This window comes from Lepidochelys kempii, chromosome 4 (assembly GCF_965140265.1).
Source record: "Lepidochelys kempii isolate rLepKem1 chromosome 4, rLepKem1.hap2, whole genome shotgun sequence".
NCBI classification, from domain to species: Eukaryota; Metazoa; Chordata; order Testudines; family Cheloniidae; genus Lepidochelys; species Lepidochelys kempii.
The window spans coordinates 60176345-60194159 of record NC_133259.1 but is presented as its reverse complement, the minus strand read 5'-3'; the positions used below and the strand labels follow the sequence as shown (position 1 = coordinate 60194159).

General features: G+C 44.4%; 1 protein-coding gene across 2 annotated transcripts; it reads right to left on the bottom strand.

Annotated features, from left to right (window-relative positions):
• Positions 1–11109: 11109 nt before the first annotated feature.
• Positions 11110–16870, bottom strand: NPY2R (neuropeptide Y receptor Y2). 2 transcript variants are annotated; one of them, XM_073340073.1, is made up of 3 exons: positions 16829–16870; positions 15350–15404; positions 11110–13746 (listed from the first exon to the last, which is right to left on the bottom strand). In XM_073340073.1, the coding sequence occupies exon 3, from the start codon at positions 13698–13700 to the stop codon at positions 12555–12557; it is 1146 nt and encodes a 381-aa protein (XP_073196174.1). In that variant the 5' UTR covers positions 13701–13746; positions 15350–15404; positions 16829–16870; the 3' UTR covers positions 11110–12554. The 2 variants fall into 2 exon arrangements, with proteins under 2 accessions (XP_073196174.1, XP_073196173.1); XM_073340072.1 differs by lacking the exon at positions 15350–15404.
• Positions 16871–17815: the final 945 nt, after the last annotated feature.

Here is a 17815-nt window from a genome sequence, read left to right as displayed (position 1 = left end):
GCCAGTTATGGAGAATCCCCCACGACCCTTGCTGAATTAATCCAATGGTTAATTACCCTCGTTAAAAATTTACACCTTATTCCCAGTCTGAATTTCTTCAGCCATTGGACCATGTTATACCTTTCTCTGCTCTACTGAAGAGCCCTTTATCAAATATTTGTTTCCCATGTAGGTACTCAAAGACTGCTACCAAACCACCCCTTAACCTTCCCTTTGTTAGACGCAAAAAGCTCAATCACTGTAAGTCATGTTTTCTAATCTTTTCCTCATTCTTGTGGTTTCTTTTCTGAACCCTCGCCACTTTATCAACATCTTTCTTGAATTGTAGACACCAGAACTGGACACAGTATTCCAGCAGCAGTTGCACCAGTGCCAAATACAGAGGTAAAATACTCTCTCTACTCCTATTCAAGATTCTACTCAGCCACTGGTCACTTTATTGGCTGTGCTTCAGTTTTCCCATCTGTAAAATGGGGCTGATAATGCTTATCCATCTTTGTAAAGAGTCTTGAGATCTTTGGATGAAAAGCATTATATAAGTGCAAACAATTATTACTACTCCTGTTTCCCAGAAGTGGAGGGAAGCACTAGATTGATGGTTAGTATCCCAGAGAACAGCGGCCTAGTTAATGCCTACAACCTAATTTTTTTTGTTATGTGCTACTGTCAAAGCATGTGATAAATATTCCTTCATTGGAGCTATAGTATGGACAAGCAGGTGAATAATTGGGTTTAAACAGATTGGTGTAAAATACAGCATAAACAATTATCAATATTAAATGCCTTGACCAAACCCATGCCTAGCATTTAGATATTTTGCTATACTGTAGGATCCCCCATGATTTTCCACAATGTTATTCTACAATTTAAAATGAAGTTTCTCCAAAGATCTGTCTCCCTCAAAGTTCTGATTAATATTACATTTAGTAATGCATTCATTTTGGAAGAGGTGATTAATTTTAATACCTCAATCCTGTGAGGTTGTGCTGTGCCTGAGCTAAAAGACTCCTAAATAAATGGAAAGCAGATAAACCTATTCATGTTCTAATTTTTTTAAAAAAGCTTCAGAGTGTTTGAAAAATAAATCTTCTACTTTCATTAAACAGTGTCCCTCTAATCTTAGGTATGAAATCGTCTTTATTTTCAGATTTCAGAGGAACAGCCGTGTTAGTCTGTATTCGCAAAAATAAAAGGAGTACTTGTGGCACCTTAGAGACTAACCAATTTATTTGAGCATGAGCTTTCGTGAGCTACAGCTCACTTCATCAGATGTTTACCGTGGAAACTGCAGCAGACTTTATATACACACAGAAATCATGAAACAATACCTCCTCCCACCCCACTGTCCTGCTGGTAATAGCTTATCTAAAGTGATCAACAGGTGGGCCATTTCCAGCACAAATCCAGGTTTTCTCACCCTCCACCCCCCCACACAAATTCACTCTCCTGCTGGTGCTAGCCCATCCAAAGTGACAACTCTTTACATAATCAAGTCGGGCTATTTCCTGCATAGATCAAGGTTTTCTCACATCCCCCCCACCCCCATACACACACAAACTCACTCTCCTGCTGGTAATAGCTCATCTAAACTGACCATTCTCCAGGTTTAAATCCAAGTTAAACCAGAACATCTGGGGGGGGGGTAGGAAAAAACAAGAGGAAACAGGCTACCTTGCATAATGACTTAGCCACTCCCAGTCTCTATTTAAGCCTAAATTAATAGTATCCAATTTGCAAATGAATTCCAATTCAGCAGTTTCTCGCTGGAGTCTGGATTTGAAGTTTTTTTGTTTTAAGATAGCGACCTTCATGTCTGTGATTGCGTGACCAGAGAGATTGAAGTGTTCTCCGACTGGTTTATGAATGTTATAATTCTTGACATCTGATTTGTGTCCATTTATTCTTTTACGTAGAGACTGTCCAGTTTGACCAATGTACATGGCAGAGGGGCATTGCTGGCACATGATGGCATAGATCACATTGGTGGATGTGCAGGTGAACGAGCCTCTGATAGTGTGGCTGATGTTATTAGGCCCTGTGATGGTGTCCCCTGAATAGATATGTGGGCACAATTGGCAACGGGCTTTGTTGCAAGGATAAGTTCCTGGGTTAGTGGTTCTGTTGTGTGGTATGTGGTTGTTGGTGAGTATTTGCTTCAGGTTGCGGGGCTGTCTGTAGGCAAGGACTGGCCTGTCTCCCAAGACTTGTGAGAGTGTTGGGTCATCCTTTAGGATAGGTTGTAGATCCTTAATAATGCGTTGGAGGGGTTTTAGTTGGGGGCTGAAGGTGACGGCTAGTGGCGTTCTGTTATTTTCTTTGTTAGGCCTGTCCTGTAGTAGGTAACTTCTGGGAACTCTTCTGGCTCTATCAATCTGTTTCTTTACTTCTGCAGGTGGGTATTGTAGTTGTAAGAAAGCTTGACAGAGATCTTGTAGGTGTTTGTCTCTGTCTGAGGGGTTGGAGCAAATGCGGTTGTATCGCAGAGCTTGGCTGTAGACGATGGATCGTGTGGTGTGGTCAGGGTGAAAGCTGGAGGCATGCAGGTAGGAATAGCGGTCAGTAGGTTTACGGTATAGGGTGGTGTTTATGTGGCCATTGTTTATTAGCACTGTAGTGTCCAGGAAGTGGATCTCTTGTGTGGACTGGACCAGGCTGAGGTTGGTGGTGGGATGGAAATTGTTGAAATCATGGTGGAATTCCTCAAGGGCTTCTTTTCCATGGGTCCAGATGATGAAGATGTCATCAATATAGCGCAAGTAGAGTAGGGGCTTTAGGGGACGAGAGCTGAGGAAGCGTTGTTCTAAATCAGCCATAAAAATGTTGGCATACTGTGGGGCCATGCGGGTACCCATAGCAGTGCCGCTGATCTGAAGGTATACATTGTCCCCAAATGTGAAATAGTTATGGGTAAGGACAAAGTCACAAAGTTCAGCCACCAGGTTAGCCGTGACATTATCGGGGATAGTGTTCTTGATGGCTTGTAGTCCATCTTTGTGTGGAATGTTGGTGTAGAGGGCTTCTACATCCATAGTAGCCAGGATGGTGTTATCAGGAAGATCACCGATGGATTGAAGTTTCCTCAGGAAGTCAGTGGTGTCTCGAAGGTAGCTGGGAGTGCTGGTAGCGTAGGGCCTGAGGAGGGAGTCTACATAGCCAGACAATCCTGCTGTCAGGGTGCCAATGCCTGAGATGATGGGGCGCCCAGGATTTCCAGGTTTATGGATCTTGGGTAGTAGATAGAATATCCCAGGTCGGGGTTCCAGGGGTGTGTCTGTGCGGATTTGATCTTGTGCTTTTTCAGGAAGTTTCTTGAGCAAATGCTGTAGTTGCTTTTGGTAACTCTCAGTGGGATCATAGGGTAATGGCTTGTAGAAACTCGTGTTGGAGAGCTGCCGAGCAGCCTCTTGTTCATATTCCGACAGTGCTAATAAACAATGGCCACATAAACACCACCCTATACCGTAAACCTACTGACCGCTATTCCTACCTGCATGCCTCCAGCTTTCACCCTGACCACACCACACGATCCATCGTCTACAGCCAAGCTCTGCGATACAACCGCATTTGCTCCAACCCCTCAGACAGAGACAAACACCTACAAGATCTCTGTCAAGCTTTCTTACAACTACAATACCCACCTGCAGAAGTAAAGAAACAGATTGATAGAGCCAGAAGAGTTCCCAGAAGTTACCTACTACAGGACAGGCCTAACAAAGAAAATAACAGAACGCCACTAGCCGTCACCTTCAGCCCCCAACTAAAACCCCTCCAACGCATTATTAAGGATCTACAACCTATCCTAAAGGATGACCCAACACTCTCACAAGTCTTGGGAGACAGGCCAGTCCTTGCCTACAGACAGCCCCGCAACCTGAAGCAAATACTCACCAACAACCACATACCACACAACAGAACCACTAACCCAGGAACTTATCCTTGCAACAAAGCCCGTTGCCAATTGTGCCCACATATCTATTCAGGGGACACCATCACAGGGCCTAATAACATCAGCCACACTATCAGAGGCTCGTTCACCTGCACATCCACCAATGTGATCTATGCCATCATGTGCCAGCAATGCCCCTCTGCCATGTACATTGGTCAAACTGGACAGTCTCTACGTAAAAGAATAAATGGACACAAATCAGATGTCAAGAATTATAACATTCATAAACCAGTCGGAGAACACTTCAATCTCTCTGGTCACGCAATCACAGACATGAAGGTCGCTATCTTAAAACAAAAAAACTTCAAATCCAGACTCCAGCGAGAAACTGCTGAATTGGAATTCATTTGCAAATTGGATACTATTAATTTAGGCTTAAATAGAGACTGGGAGTGGCTAAGTCATTATGCAAGGTAGCCTGTTTCCTCTTGTTTTTTCCTACCCCCCCCCAGATGTTCTGGTTTAACTTGGATTTAAACCTGGAGAATGGTCAGTTTAGATGAGCTATTACCAGCAGGAGAGTGAGTTTGTGTGTGTATGGGGGTGGGGGGGATGTGAGAAAACCTTGATCTATGCAGGAAATAGCCCGACTTGATTATGTAAAGAGTTGTCACTTTGGATGGGCTAGCACCAGCAGGAGAGTGAATTTGTGTGGGGGGGTGGAGGGTGAGAAAACCTGGATTTGTGCTGGAAATGGCCCACCTGTTGATCACTTTAGATAAGCTATTACCAGCAGGACAGTGGGGTGGGAGGAGGTATTGTTTCATGATTTCTGTGTGTATATAAAGTCTGCTGCAGTTTCCACGGTAAACATCTGATGAAGTGAGCTGTAGCTCACGAAAGCTCATGCTCAAATAAATTGGTTAGTCTCTAAGGTGCCACAAGTACTCCTTTTCTTTTTATTTTCAGAGCCTCCCCTAGCTGATAATAAAATTGTCACAGAATGCGGCATCCAGGCTGAAACTTATTTTTATAATCCAGCTATATGGACCAATTTCGAAATAATCAGCCAGTAGTTGTTTTGTCCTAAATCTTGATAAAATGTGTGAACACACGAAATGCTTTTGTGGTACAGCACAAGCAGTGGCAAGTCCTTGCATTCAAGAAATGCTCCCCTACTTGTTCATGATCCTTCGCAGTTTGACATGAACTCCCATTGAGTACTGGGAAATAATTAGCTCCTCTGCTTGAGACAGCAGAGATGAGATGGCAAACAGTGGGAAAAATCTTAATTTGTCTGGCCAACAAAAGGGTATTACTTGGATTTTTAAAAGAAGCCCACAGAGTTGAGCTTTCCAGCTTACAGATGTATGTCGCAGCGGTGGGGAGCCTAACAGAGTGCTGCAGGGATTGATTGTCATGTGTGGAAGCTCTTGTGAGCTAATTTTTTCAAAAAACTGAAATGAAACCTGACTGAAGTGATAGCTGGAAGGTGCACACCCTTTTGTTTCTGCAAAAGAACACTAATAATGGGCAGAAACAAGGGAGTTGAGATTTCTTTTATCTCCAGAGTCTGGTGTGAGTGACTCAGCCACCCCTTTCCCCAGCTGTGACTGAAATCATGAGTAACCAGGAAAGCTCCCTGAAATTCTAGACAGAAGACTATCCAATCTGGTCAGAGTGGCCATACAGTCCATGTAAATGAGACTGAAAAGCTTGACAACATGAACAGTTTTGACAAATGAGTGGAAGGGCTGAAAGGACAACAGAGATGTGCAAACCAGCTGCAACCCCGTGGTACAGTTGTTGAGAAGAGCAGTGACTTCTTAAGTCCTGAAGTTACAACTGTCAGAATATTGGGTGACATGCAGAGTCAAGTAAGAGCCAAGAATACCCATGTTTTGTGACTCCTAGGAAGCCTGAATTTTAATACCAACCTTGAGCAGTTCAACATAGACACTATTGAAGTAGGGAGGTAGCATGGTCCAGCAGAATGAGCGCAGAAATGGGAGTCTCAAATTCTAATCCTTCTCTCTTATTGGCTTACCATGTGACTTTCTGTAGCTCTCTGCCTCAGTTTGCCCGCCTTTAAAATGGGCAATCATAGAGCTACCTGGCCCAGGTATCAATTCAATATTGTGTGTATGGAGCTTTGAAAATGTCATATGCTAGATCTACTGGCAGGAAATGCAGCTCAGAAACCCACTTTGGGGACTCGCTGTGGCTTTCAGATCTGTAGACAAACAGAGCATTTACAAAGCTGCCAGACTGAAGTGTGCTCTTCTATCAAAAGGACAGAAAATCTTGTCTCTTCCCAGGCAAAAGACATTAAGTTAAAACAGACTTCTGGCATGAAGGAACAAATGCAGCTATCCAGTAATAGCCAGGTGATACTATTTAGTGCCTAATAGCAAAAAGTCCTTCTATTCTGTATCAAGTCCAGTGCTACCAACTTTGTTTCAAAAATTAAAATAAAAAAAACCAAACAGATGACTTAGATCCTTAATTATAATACTGGAGGGCACAACAGCCTTTTCCCTAAAAGACTCTTCTTTCTTAAATTTCTTCATGTGGGTTCTGTGTATCTAAATACTCCTGTGTGAGAAATGTTCATTACATCAAAATAAGTTTGACTGTAAACTGATTAAAATGTTCATTATGGGGAGACCTAAATATTATAATGGATGTGGTCCTTTTTATTTGCCTTTCAATAGACAAATGCCTTTAAAAATCAGGCCCTTACTAAGTGCCTAAAGATGCAAATAGGTCTTTGAGCATTTTTGAAAACCCCATTAGCTGCCTATCTGCATCTTCAGGTGACTAAACACCAATAAAAAATCTGGCCCAGAGAGAGAGAGAAGCCTGCTTCCCCTCTGTTTTACATTAGTTTTACACCATTGTAATTTCGTGGACATCAACCATTACTCTTGAGCTACACCACTGTAATGTAAAAAAGAATTAGGCCTTGGTCTGTATTTTGTTTCGTGGTGCTTGATACTCGAGCAGCTAAATGCAAAATCCATCCCTGCGGGTCACCATCTGGATTTATACAGTAGAAGTATCTGAGGGAATTTTGAGTCCATAAAGCAATGAATGGATTACACTAATCCATATGTGCAGCATTCCTTTTCATGTCCGACAGATATAATAGTTTAATAATATAGTTTTCATTTAATTACGAATCCAAGTGTAATGTAATGCAAATCACGAATATATTAGAAATATTTGCATTTTATTAGACTCTTTTACAGAGGAGACATGACTACAAGGTGCAGGCCAGTGGAGAATCAGGATACGTCTACACTGCAATGTAAGCCCAGGGTTAGTGAGACTCAAGTCAGCTCATGTAGGTTAGAAAACCCTGGGCCTGTGCGTCTATGCTGATTCTTAACCCTACGTTAAGATTTTTCTAACCAGGACTCAAACCTGTGGCTCAGACATCCACATTTAAGCATGGAGTCAAGCTAACCATATTCCAGATTTTCCTAGTGTCTCAGCCACTCAGCATGCCATTGTACCAGTCTTACATCCCTCTGCTTCTGATACTGGACCTGCTTGTCAGCCCTCCCAACCATAACTTCATCAAGAAAATGCTTCCTCTTGGAATGGTCCATGAAGGTACGGGCCAGAGGTCAAGTTCTGGCTGTACAGCATCCAACAGAGGTGGAGGGGCCTAAAATAGGACAAGAAATGGAGTTATTGTCTAAAGTAGCTCAGTGGGGTAGCACAGAATTAATTCTTGTGGCATCTCAAGGACATAAAATGTTACATTTCAAAACTGAACCAACATATATTGTGAAAGGGATGTTTCAATCTATAGAATTTCTCCAGATACATCCCATAGGTGTAGTTTGACTGCTATAGCTGGGGGACATGTGCACATTGAGACCAATTCTCTTGGCTCACTGGCTCTCACCCCTCACCTAGAGTGGAAGCTGGGCTGCTGGTGCTGCGGGAGTGGGGGACGAAGTGGCTTAACACAGGAGCCCATTACTGCTGGCAGCCACTCCCACGCTGCCTGCTATGTCACTGCACTGGGGCTGCTGCAGAGGGCATGCCACAGGCTGGGCTCCTGCTTCCCCTGCCCATTCCCGTATCCTTCTCTGCCCCATTCCCCTCTCCTTCTCTTTCCCCCTGCCCTATCCCACTGTCTTTTCCCCACACCACTCTTTCCCCCAACCCCACCCCATCCCCCTTGCTCTCCCCTCCCGCCTCCATGGGCACTCACCATTGTACAGGAAACAGGCAAGCACTAGGACCAAAGAGGCAGTGTCCAGCTGCTGAGGCAGCAATGGGGAGCGCAGGAGAACAGCCATCCCCTCTGTTCTCTGTGAGCTGAAAGGTGTGTGTGTGTGTGGTGGGGGGAGCAGGTGCAGCATAGGAAGGACAAAGCCGCCCTCCTTCTTTCCCCGCCCCGCCCCAGCAGGCCCCAGCAGAGCATCTGAAAAGGTAAAATCAGCTTCTGGTGTATAACTGGACCCCCTATTTTAATTGCATATAATGTCATAACTATTTTTTTCAAATTCACACATTTTCATTTTTCTTTCATATTTTGGCTGAACGATAGGGAGACTGCAGTTCTAGGTAAAAACTGTTTAATTCTCATTAATACCAATCTCATTTACAATTTGGGTATCGGATTGTCCAGTGGTTAGAGCACTATCCTAGTACTTAGGAAACCCAGATTTAAGTTCCTGCTCTATTAGAGACTTCTTATGTGACCCTGGCAAGTCACTCAGGGCACGTCTACATGTGCAGCGGTACAGCTGTACCGCTGCAGCTGCAGCACATCTGGTGAAGACACTATGCTGACAGGAGAGAGCTCTCCCATCAGCATAACAAAACCACCTCCACGAATGGCAGACACTGTGTTGGCTGGAGAAGCTCTCCTGCCATAGCGGTGTGCACACAAGCACTTTTGTCAGAGTAACTTATGTCACTTGTGGGGGCTGGAATATTCCAGTGAGTGAGACAAGATATGCCAAAAAAGGCTGTAGTGTAGAAATAGCCTCAGTCCCAGTGAAAGCAATGGGAGTTAGTCGACTAGGTACTTTTTAGGATCTGGGTCTTAACCTCTCTCTTCCTCAGTTTCCCACCTATAAAATGGGAATAACAGCACTTCACTATTTTACAGCGGTATTGGGAGAATACATACATTAAGAGATTTGAGATACTCATATATTACAAAAAGAAAGGGAGTACTTGTAGCAGCTTAGAGACTAACAAATTTATCTGAGCATAAGCTTTCTTGAGCTACAGCTCGCTTCATCGGATGCGTGCAGTGGAAAATACAATGGGGAGATTTTATATACAGAGAGAACATGAAACAATGGGTGTTACCATACACACAAATCAGACATCAAGAATTAAAACATTCAAAAACCAGTTGGAGAACACTTCAATCTCTCTGGTCACTTGATTACAGACCTAAAAGTGGCAATTCTTCAACAAAAAAAACTTCAAAAACAGACTCCAACGAGAGACTGCTGAATTGGAATTAATTTGCAAACTGGATACAATTAACTTAGGCTTGAATAGAGACTGGGAGTGGATGGGTCATTACACAAAGTAAAACTATTTTCCCACCCCACCACCCCCCACTGTTCCTCAGACATTCTTGTCAACTGCTGGAAATGGCCCACCTTGATTATCACTACAAAAGGTTCTCGCTCCTCCGCACTCCCCCCCCCCCCCCCCCGCTGGTAATAGCTCACCTTACGTGATCACTGTGGTTACAGTGTGTATGGTAACACCCATTGTTCCATGTTCTCTATGTATATAAATCTCCCCGCTGTATTTTCCACTGAATGCATCCGATGAAGTGAGCTGTAGCTCACGAAAGCTTATGCTCAAATAAATTTGTTAGTCTCTAAGGTGCCACAAATACTCCTTTTCTTTTTGCGAATACAGACTAACACGGCTGCTACTCTGAAACCTGTCATATATTACAGTAATTGGGGCCCTAGAGAAGTACCATAGATAGATAATACATCAGTAAATAAAGGATTAGGATGCCCCTCCTGAATTTGACATGAATGAGGCAAATGATAAACAAAAACATGTACTTAACCAAGTGTACAGGGTAAAAATTGATCATATCTGGCAGATGCAGTTGGATCTACACAGAGAGACCTGCCAGCATAAATTGCAATAGATAAGGGATTGATCCTGAAATCCTCATATACTCATCAGTGGGAGCTTTAGATGCATCAGGAAAACAGGATTGGGCTGATAGAAACTGTGGCATGGCCTTCCCATGGGAACAGAGCATTGTGGGGCAGATTCTTATTGACACTACAGCTGCTTTACATCTCTCTGGTAAGGTAAAGGTGCTTTGAAATGGATGTCAGTGTAATTTATACCCAGTTTGAGTCCCCTTCACACTGCCAGGTGATGTAAAGCAGCCATAATGTACCTGAAAATCAGGCCTTCAACTGTAGTTTTAGCACAACACAGACATAGTTACTTTAAAACTGTCTAGATTATAACAAGCTCAAGAGATTTGAGTCAGAACATATATCTAAAGAGTTGTGGGGTTGAAGGCTTTTTGGGTAGAGGATAAACATTTTAATGTATTTTTCATAAAGAGCTCTCACACTTGACTGTAAATGAATCATACTGCTTTCCATAATAATTATACATCATAGGTTTGAAATATCAATAATCTCTCCCAGTAATTCGTAGCCTGTAATTTTTTTTTAACAGCGTGGGCTAACTACAAACATTCTGGGCACTGTTATCACTGAGACAAAAATTAATTTGGTGAAGCTTTGTAAAAGTAATGGATATCTTTCCTTACTTGAGTAAACGCCAGTTTAGCCCCTCTCTCTTGCCCCTTCCTTCTCTGAGTGTGAAGATACACATCTGAACGATTTCATGGCAGTGTAAGAAACCAGGGCAGGATATCGTATATATAAAGATGAATCTCCCCACCTGATAAAAATCCATGATGTAATGACATCTCACACTAAAATACTAGATAGATCATATGTAATAACATTCACAAAAAATTTAGAGGACAATGAGAAATAGAAAAATTAAGGAATTTGAGTGAAATTTAGCTATGGAGAATATCTCTGAGAAGTGGAAAGTATCACATCTTATTGGAGTCTCAAACCCCACCCCCACCACCCCACCCCCAGACAGGCAGCAAAATTAGCTTGGAATAAAGTGGTTGAAATTAGCTTGAACTCTTTAACTTTAATGAGCTCAATGAGGCTAGACAAAGACACAGAAAAGTTGCACGTTGCCATGTACAATACAATCAACAGAGTCAAGTTTTCTACCTGAGCCAAAGAAATGTAACTATTACTATAACATGCAGAGTTCACTGGTTAATATATATAAACTGAGCATACTGTTAGTAGGTTACACTTCATTCAGGTATTTTTAATCTTATAGTGGCTGATGATGGGAAAAGATACAAGGCAGGATGTGTGTGACATAAAACCACAAACACTGAAAAGCACATTAATATTTAGCAGCCTTTCAAAAGGATCAAATTTTGTCCTACTTTATTAGGTAGGAATAAAGCAGGAATAATTCAAAACCCATAGAGTTAATGGTACTTCAGACACTGGAGTAGTACCTAGAAGTTCAAGCATTAGTGGTCCTCTCAATTTAAGAAGCGCTCACAGAAGACCTGAGTCTGCATTCACTGCCTGCTCCAAATTCCCTTTTAAGTGTATTGTCCTATTTAGCAAAAAGAAAAGGAGTACTTGTGGCACCTTAGAGACTAACCAATTTATTTGAGCATGAGCTTCCTCCGATGAAGTGAGCTGTAGCTCACAAAAGCTCACGCTCAAATAAATTGGTTAGTCTCTAAGGTGCCACAAGTACTCCTTTTCTTTTTGCGAATACAGACTAACACGGCTGTTACTCTGAAACCTGTCCTATTTAGCAATCTCTAAGGCAGAAAGAAAGCTCTAGGTATGTTGTGAATACAGGATCAGGCCCCAGATTTGTATTTTTCTCCCCAGCATAACTGTGGCTGAGTCATAAGGAATTATTTATTACTCCACTTGTTTTAGCAGAAACCAGATTACAAATAGGATAGAAACTTAAACTTTCCTGACCTAAATGCTCTAGTAGTAGTAGTTTGATTTTAGGAATTATTCTATGGTAACCCTATTCATATTACTTAAATATGAGGCAAAAATGGTGGTGTATCTTCTTAAGGAAACCCTCATTTTGCAGAGTAGTTGCAGTGGAGAAGAGGTGGAAAGTATGAGCTTCTACACCAAACCCCAGCCTCACTCTTAGAACATACTTTGAGCTTCTGAAGGATTCCCTATTTGCAGCATACAATGTCCACACTGCCAAATTCCAGTTTTGAGGCTCAATTAATCTATTCATCCTCTTTAGGGCAAGAGTGGCAAACACTTTCCTTGCCTTTGTCATTACTGCTGCCATAGCAAAAGATTGGGGCAGAGACTTCTTTCCAACCACAATACAGACAGCCATAAATGAAATCTCTGTTATATTTCTTTGGAGTTGTATATGGTTGATGGTAACCAACTCTCTCTGGAATTATAGAACAAACACCTTAACTTGCTGGTTTTCTTCCATCGTATATGATTAAAACTGTGTATAAAAAGTGCATCTGTCAAAACCGATCTCTCTCTGGCCAGAGTATATTCCTTTTTTTTTTTTTGTATGCCTGACATTCTTAGACATTGGTAGGGGCTCCAGTGCAATGATTCTTTTTTGCTTCCAAGTTCTTCTTGGCTTTGAATGCTCCTGATACCTCAGGGTGAATGGAATCCAGTCGCTGTTCGCATTGGAAGGCTGCGAGGAAGGCTGTCCTGTAGTTGCTGTTCATCCAGCCATAGAGAAGAGGGTTAACAAAGGTTGAGCACATAGCAATGACATGAAACACTGTGTAGATTAGCTTGTACTCCTTCAGATCTAACACTTTACTGTCAATGTCACTGACAAGCTGGAAAGCGTGAAAGGGCAGCCAGCTTACAGCAAACACCACAACCACGCACACCAGCATCTTAGTGGTCTTCCGCCGCCGATGGTGGTAGTGATCATTCCCAGCCCCAGGGCTGATATGGTTCTTTAGTTTGGTCCAGATACGGGTGTAGGCATAGGAGATGATTGCCAGAGGCAAAACATATTGGATCAGGAGCATAGAGACACTGTAGATGGTGCCATAGTTGAGTTGCCCCTCACCAGGCCACTTCTCAGAGCAGACCACAATCCTGAAATCAGGAATGATCTCGATCAGAGAGTACTCACGGAAGATGGCCAGGGGACTAGCCAGTAGCGCACTGACAGCCCAGGCAACGCCAATGATCAGGAAGCTTATTCGCTTGGAGATTTTGCTCTCCAAGTGATAAACAATGCAGCGGTGCCGGTCCAAGGCAATCACAGTCAAAGTGACAGTTGACACATGCACTGCAAGGCCCTGGGCATAAGGCACCAGGTGGCACAGCACTGGGCCCAGCTTCCATTCTCCCAACAGTGTGTAAACTAAGGTGAAGGGCAGGCACAGTGTATTCACCAGCAGATCAGCTACAGCCAGGTTGGCAATGAAAAAGTTAGTCACAGTACGCATGCTCTTGAACTTGATGACCACATGGATCACCAGGGAGTTGCCCATCACCCCCAGCAGGATGATAAAGCAATAGGCAATGATGAGGACTATCTGCACCTCGACCAGGTTGGTACTGTCTTTCAGTTCTGGTTTGGGGTCAGATGCCAGCTCACTGAGTGGTGTGGTGAGGCCTGGCAAGTATAGCCTGGTGTATAGCTCCATTTTCACTTCTTTTGTGCGGTTCTCTTCAACCAGTACTCCCATAGGGCCCATGGTTGCAGCTAACTGGACTACTCCAAAATAAGCAGTGGAACTGTCTCTGAAACACAGCAAAAACACAGAAAATTGGAGTAAACCAAAGACTGTCTATGCAGACTTCATCTGAAACATAAAAAAATTAAAGTTAGTTTGTTCTAATTTAAGTAGAATTAGCAATAGGATTTTTTTTGTTAATAATGTCTGGTTCCAAAAGAAGGTTAGACTTTCAAATGAGTGACCGTATCATCTAAAGTTATAATAGCTAAACTGAGACAACAAAAGATATTTGGTTAGGCTGTGGGGCATAAATACCACTGGCTAGGTTCAGCAAGAAGTTTCCCCAAAGTTACTGTATTGCCTTCCTCTGAAGCTGGGGTATTGGCCGCTACCAGAGGTGACTACAGAAGATGGGCCAATGATCTGTTCCAAGATAGCACTTGGTACGTCCACACTTTCTCACTCATTCATTTGAAGCCCAATCCTTTAATCTTTACTCAGATATAACTCCTGCTGGAAATTTGAAATACAGCTCAAATGCAGTTTGAAGACAGTGGAGTATATTTACTTGGGCAAAGGAAGGAGGATTTGGATCCTGCTGAGCAACACATCCTTTGTCACAAACGAATACCCCAAACCACTATTGACTTTTGCACAAAACTGCCATTGATACCAATGGGAATACTACAGGAGGATCAATGACCCAATACAGCCCTATGTCAATAGAATTCTCTTCCAAACTTTCACCAAGGGAATAGTGACATGTATTTCCTCAAAGTATTTTCAATATTCACATTTTTATTCATGTATTTTTAGCTAGTAAATACAAACCTGCTGCTCTACACCATTAGGGCTAATTCCTGACATTTTCCTTTAAGAAAGCCAGTATCACAAGGCAGCTACAAACACCACTTTAACTGCACACCACAATAAGAAGCAGAATAGCTAGAAAACATTAGTAATGTTCTGGATTGTCTGTATAACCCATTAACTTCTAATTTAAACCAAGAAATAAAAAGTAGGTAACATTTCTTTTATCGTGGAAGAATACCCCCATTTTTCTCAGCAGAAGTTGCCAACCAAGTTTCTGACTACAGTGAAAGAGAACAGCAGGTCGCATCCCCCTCCCTTTCAGGTTAATGGGACTTTTGGTAAGGATATCAAAATCACATTGTCTTCCTTGCACATATTGAGCCAAATTCTACTCAGCTACACCCATGCAACCCTATGCTTTCGATGTGCTTGCATGGATATAACTGGGCATAATTTGGTGCTCTATATTTAAAGCATTTTAGAGTTAATTTGTAACTTGCACTACAATACTGTGCAAAGTGAGTAAGGACAAGTAAGGGCCACAAATACAGGTGATGCTTTTTATAATCTACAAAGATAATGCAATGCAAAACCTCAGAACTGCCTTTTCCTTATCACTGTGGCCTGATAACTAATTAGTCTCTAAGGTGCCACAAGTACTCCTTTTCTTTTTGCAAATACAGACTAACACACAGACTAACACGGCCGCTACTCTGAAACCTGAGAACTACCTGTATCTGCTATTACAGTGGATATTTGATAAGAGTCCAATACTGCTAGACTCCCAAAGATCTCAGAATTATGCATTGGAGAATAGAGTAGATCATGTTTACAAATAACAGCAGGAGAATTACCGTTCGATGGGTTCGCAGGGTTCCAACCCTTTGCATCGTGAGACGGTGGCCAGACCTTGGAGGAAAACATACACTATCAAATCATTTATCCTTCCTTTTCTCAAAATATTTCTCCCTATTTTTTTCCTCTATTCCCCTCCCTTCTCCTGCCTCCCTTCATCCTCTTTTAAGCAAAAAAGCAATTAGCTTTCATCCTGACACATTTTTTCTTTATTCCTGTACTGTGTGGAGTTTGCTTCTTTTGAAGGTAGTATTTCTTGTTAACACAGCACAGTTGGAAGAGGAGGTTTGAAACTCCAGCAGAGAAGAAATGATGTTCGGTTAACAAATGAGATAAACTAGACAAGTTCTACAATATTAACTTGCACAGTTGATGATGAATCAAGCACTCCCACAGTACTATAGAAACCACATGTCTCTCTGATCTATACTATCTGCTGTGTCCTGTCTGCTCTGAACCTAGCTATTCTTTCCCACTGTAAGCTCTTCAGTTGTGATAGTGTGTTGATTGGCAAACTGTATCTATTGCACAGCATCATGTGTTCTGATAAATAATTTTTAGAATATCTAATCACTCAATTCCCTTAGAGATATGTAGGTAACTTTATATGAATGATGGAATGTAGAAGATTTACAGAGAAGTCATGAGAAAAGGAGAATCAAAAGGGAATAATACATTATATTTATAAACAAACTAATCTATTATTAATATTATGCTGCATTTGTAAAGCACTTGGAATTGGGTTGAGGTGAACTTGGATTAAAAAAATGTTTAATTCATGCACCACATTCCCCAATTTTCATTAAAAATCCCCTGTGCACTTTTCTAGGGATGCTGCCCCTTTACTAATTCATGACCACCTTCCTGCTCCTGATTAACAGGATCTAAAGATTTGTACTAAAGCCAGAGCCAGGCACTGTGTATGTAAGCTTGTGCCTATAGAAGATTAAAAGCCGGGGGTCCCTAGTGTGTGTGTCTCTCTCTCTTTCTGCATTTGGTGGGGTGACATTAAAAGACTGGCTCAGAGCTTGTCACTTTCACGTGCCCATTTTCAGTCACCCAGCATCTGAAGTTAAAGGTTTTATTGAGGTGAGCAGCGACCCAGAGGGCATCCGCCGGGGGGGTGGGCGCTGAGGATTACAAGGTCTGAGGCGCAGCCAGCCCCAGGGTAAAGGAAGAGCCACCTTTGCCAGCCTCTACTGCTGGCTGGGGAAACCTGGGCTCAATAACAGGGCGCCTTGCTCTCTGCAGGGGCTGCTTCCCTGGTGCTGAGCAGCCCCGTGTCCGAAGCGGGAGAAGAACCCGCCCTGCCACGGCCCAGTCCGGCGCCAGCGGGGAACAAAAGGAGCTGCCCCCCAGGCGATCACCGGCGGCAGGCGGGGGGGCGGGAAGGCTCGGGGCAGGCGTCTCCTCCCGACTGTAGCCCGAGCGCGCTCGTTCTGGCAGCGCGGCTCTGTCCCCGGCCCCTCCACACTTACCGCGCCGCGCCTCCCTCCGCCGAGCCGCGCCCGGGCAGCGCTGCGCCGCTCTGGCGGGGAGGCGAGCCCGCTGCGCTCCGAGCGGGCTCGCCCAAAGTTTGGCGCCGGCGCCGGGCTTCGCTGCGCCCGACTCCGCCTGCTCGGCGGGCGACGGGGACTCCGGGCGCGCGGTGGCGGCGGGGACCCGGGGCGCTGCTCACCTGGCAGGGGCGGGCAGCGCCGAGCTGCCGGCACCGGGGACGCGGGTGCCTGTGGTCAGCGTGCCCGCCGCCAGCCCAGCCCGGGCGGCCTCCCGCGCGTGGGGAGGGGGCGGCTCCGCCCCAGCTCGCTCCGGGTTGTGGGGGCTGCGGGGCGGGGATGGCGGAGCCGGCGACTGCAGGCGCGGGGGCGGCCGCTGCTCAGGGAGCTGGGGCGGGGCGCTGGGTAACAGCTGGAGTCCGTCGGCGTTGGGACTCAGCCAAGCCCCCCGCCAGGCTAATGGCTCGGCCGGGGTGGTGGCCTGCGCGCCTCGCAGTGTCGCAAAACCCTGGGTCCGGCTGGCTGGCGCCCGCCCGTTCGGGACACCGGCCTGGCTAGCGCCGCTGTGTAGCGGGGTCTGCTGTACCCTAGAAACGAGGGTCGGTCATGCCCCCCCCCCATCCTCCCGTGCTGCAAAAACTCAGCTCCAGCGGGTGACCCCTAGGAGAGCTTGTCACTACCCCAGGGGCGCGGGAACAATTTGTACAGTGGGGGCTGCGGAGAGCCAAACTGTAAACCCTGGATATAAGGGAAACCACGTCCAGCCACTGGGGGCTACAGCACCTCGAGCTCCAGCACCTATGTACCTCCTCTCCCACCCCCCAAGCAATCTTACCACTAAAATAAATGTGGCTTCTGTTCACCAGCCAACAAAAGCCGGTCCCAGCTCCATGTGGGCGCTTTAGTGACACTTGGCAGACTGGAAGGGGACAAAGGAGCAAGCCAGAGCCCTGATCCCCAAAGGTACTG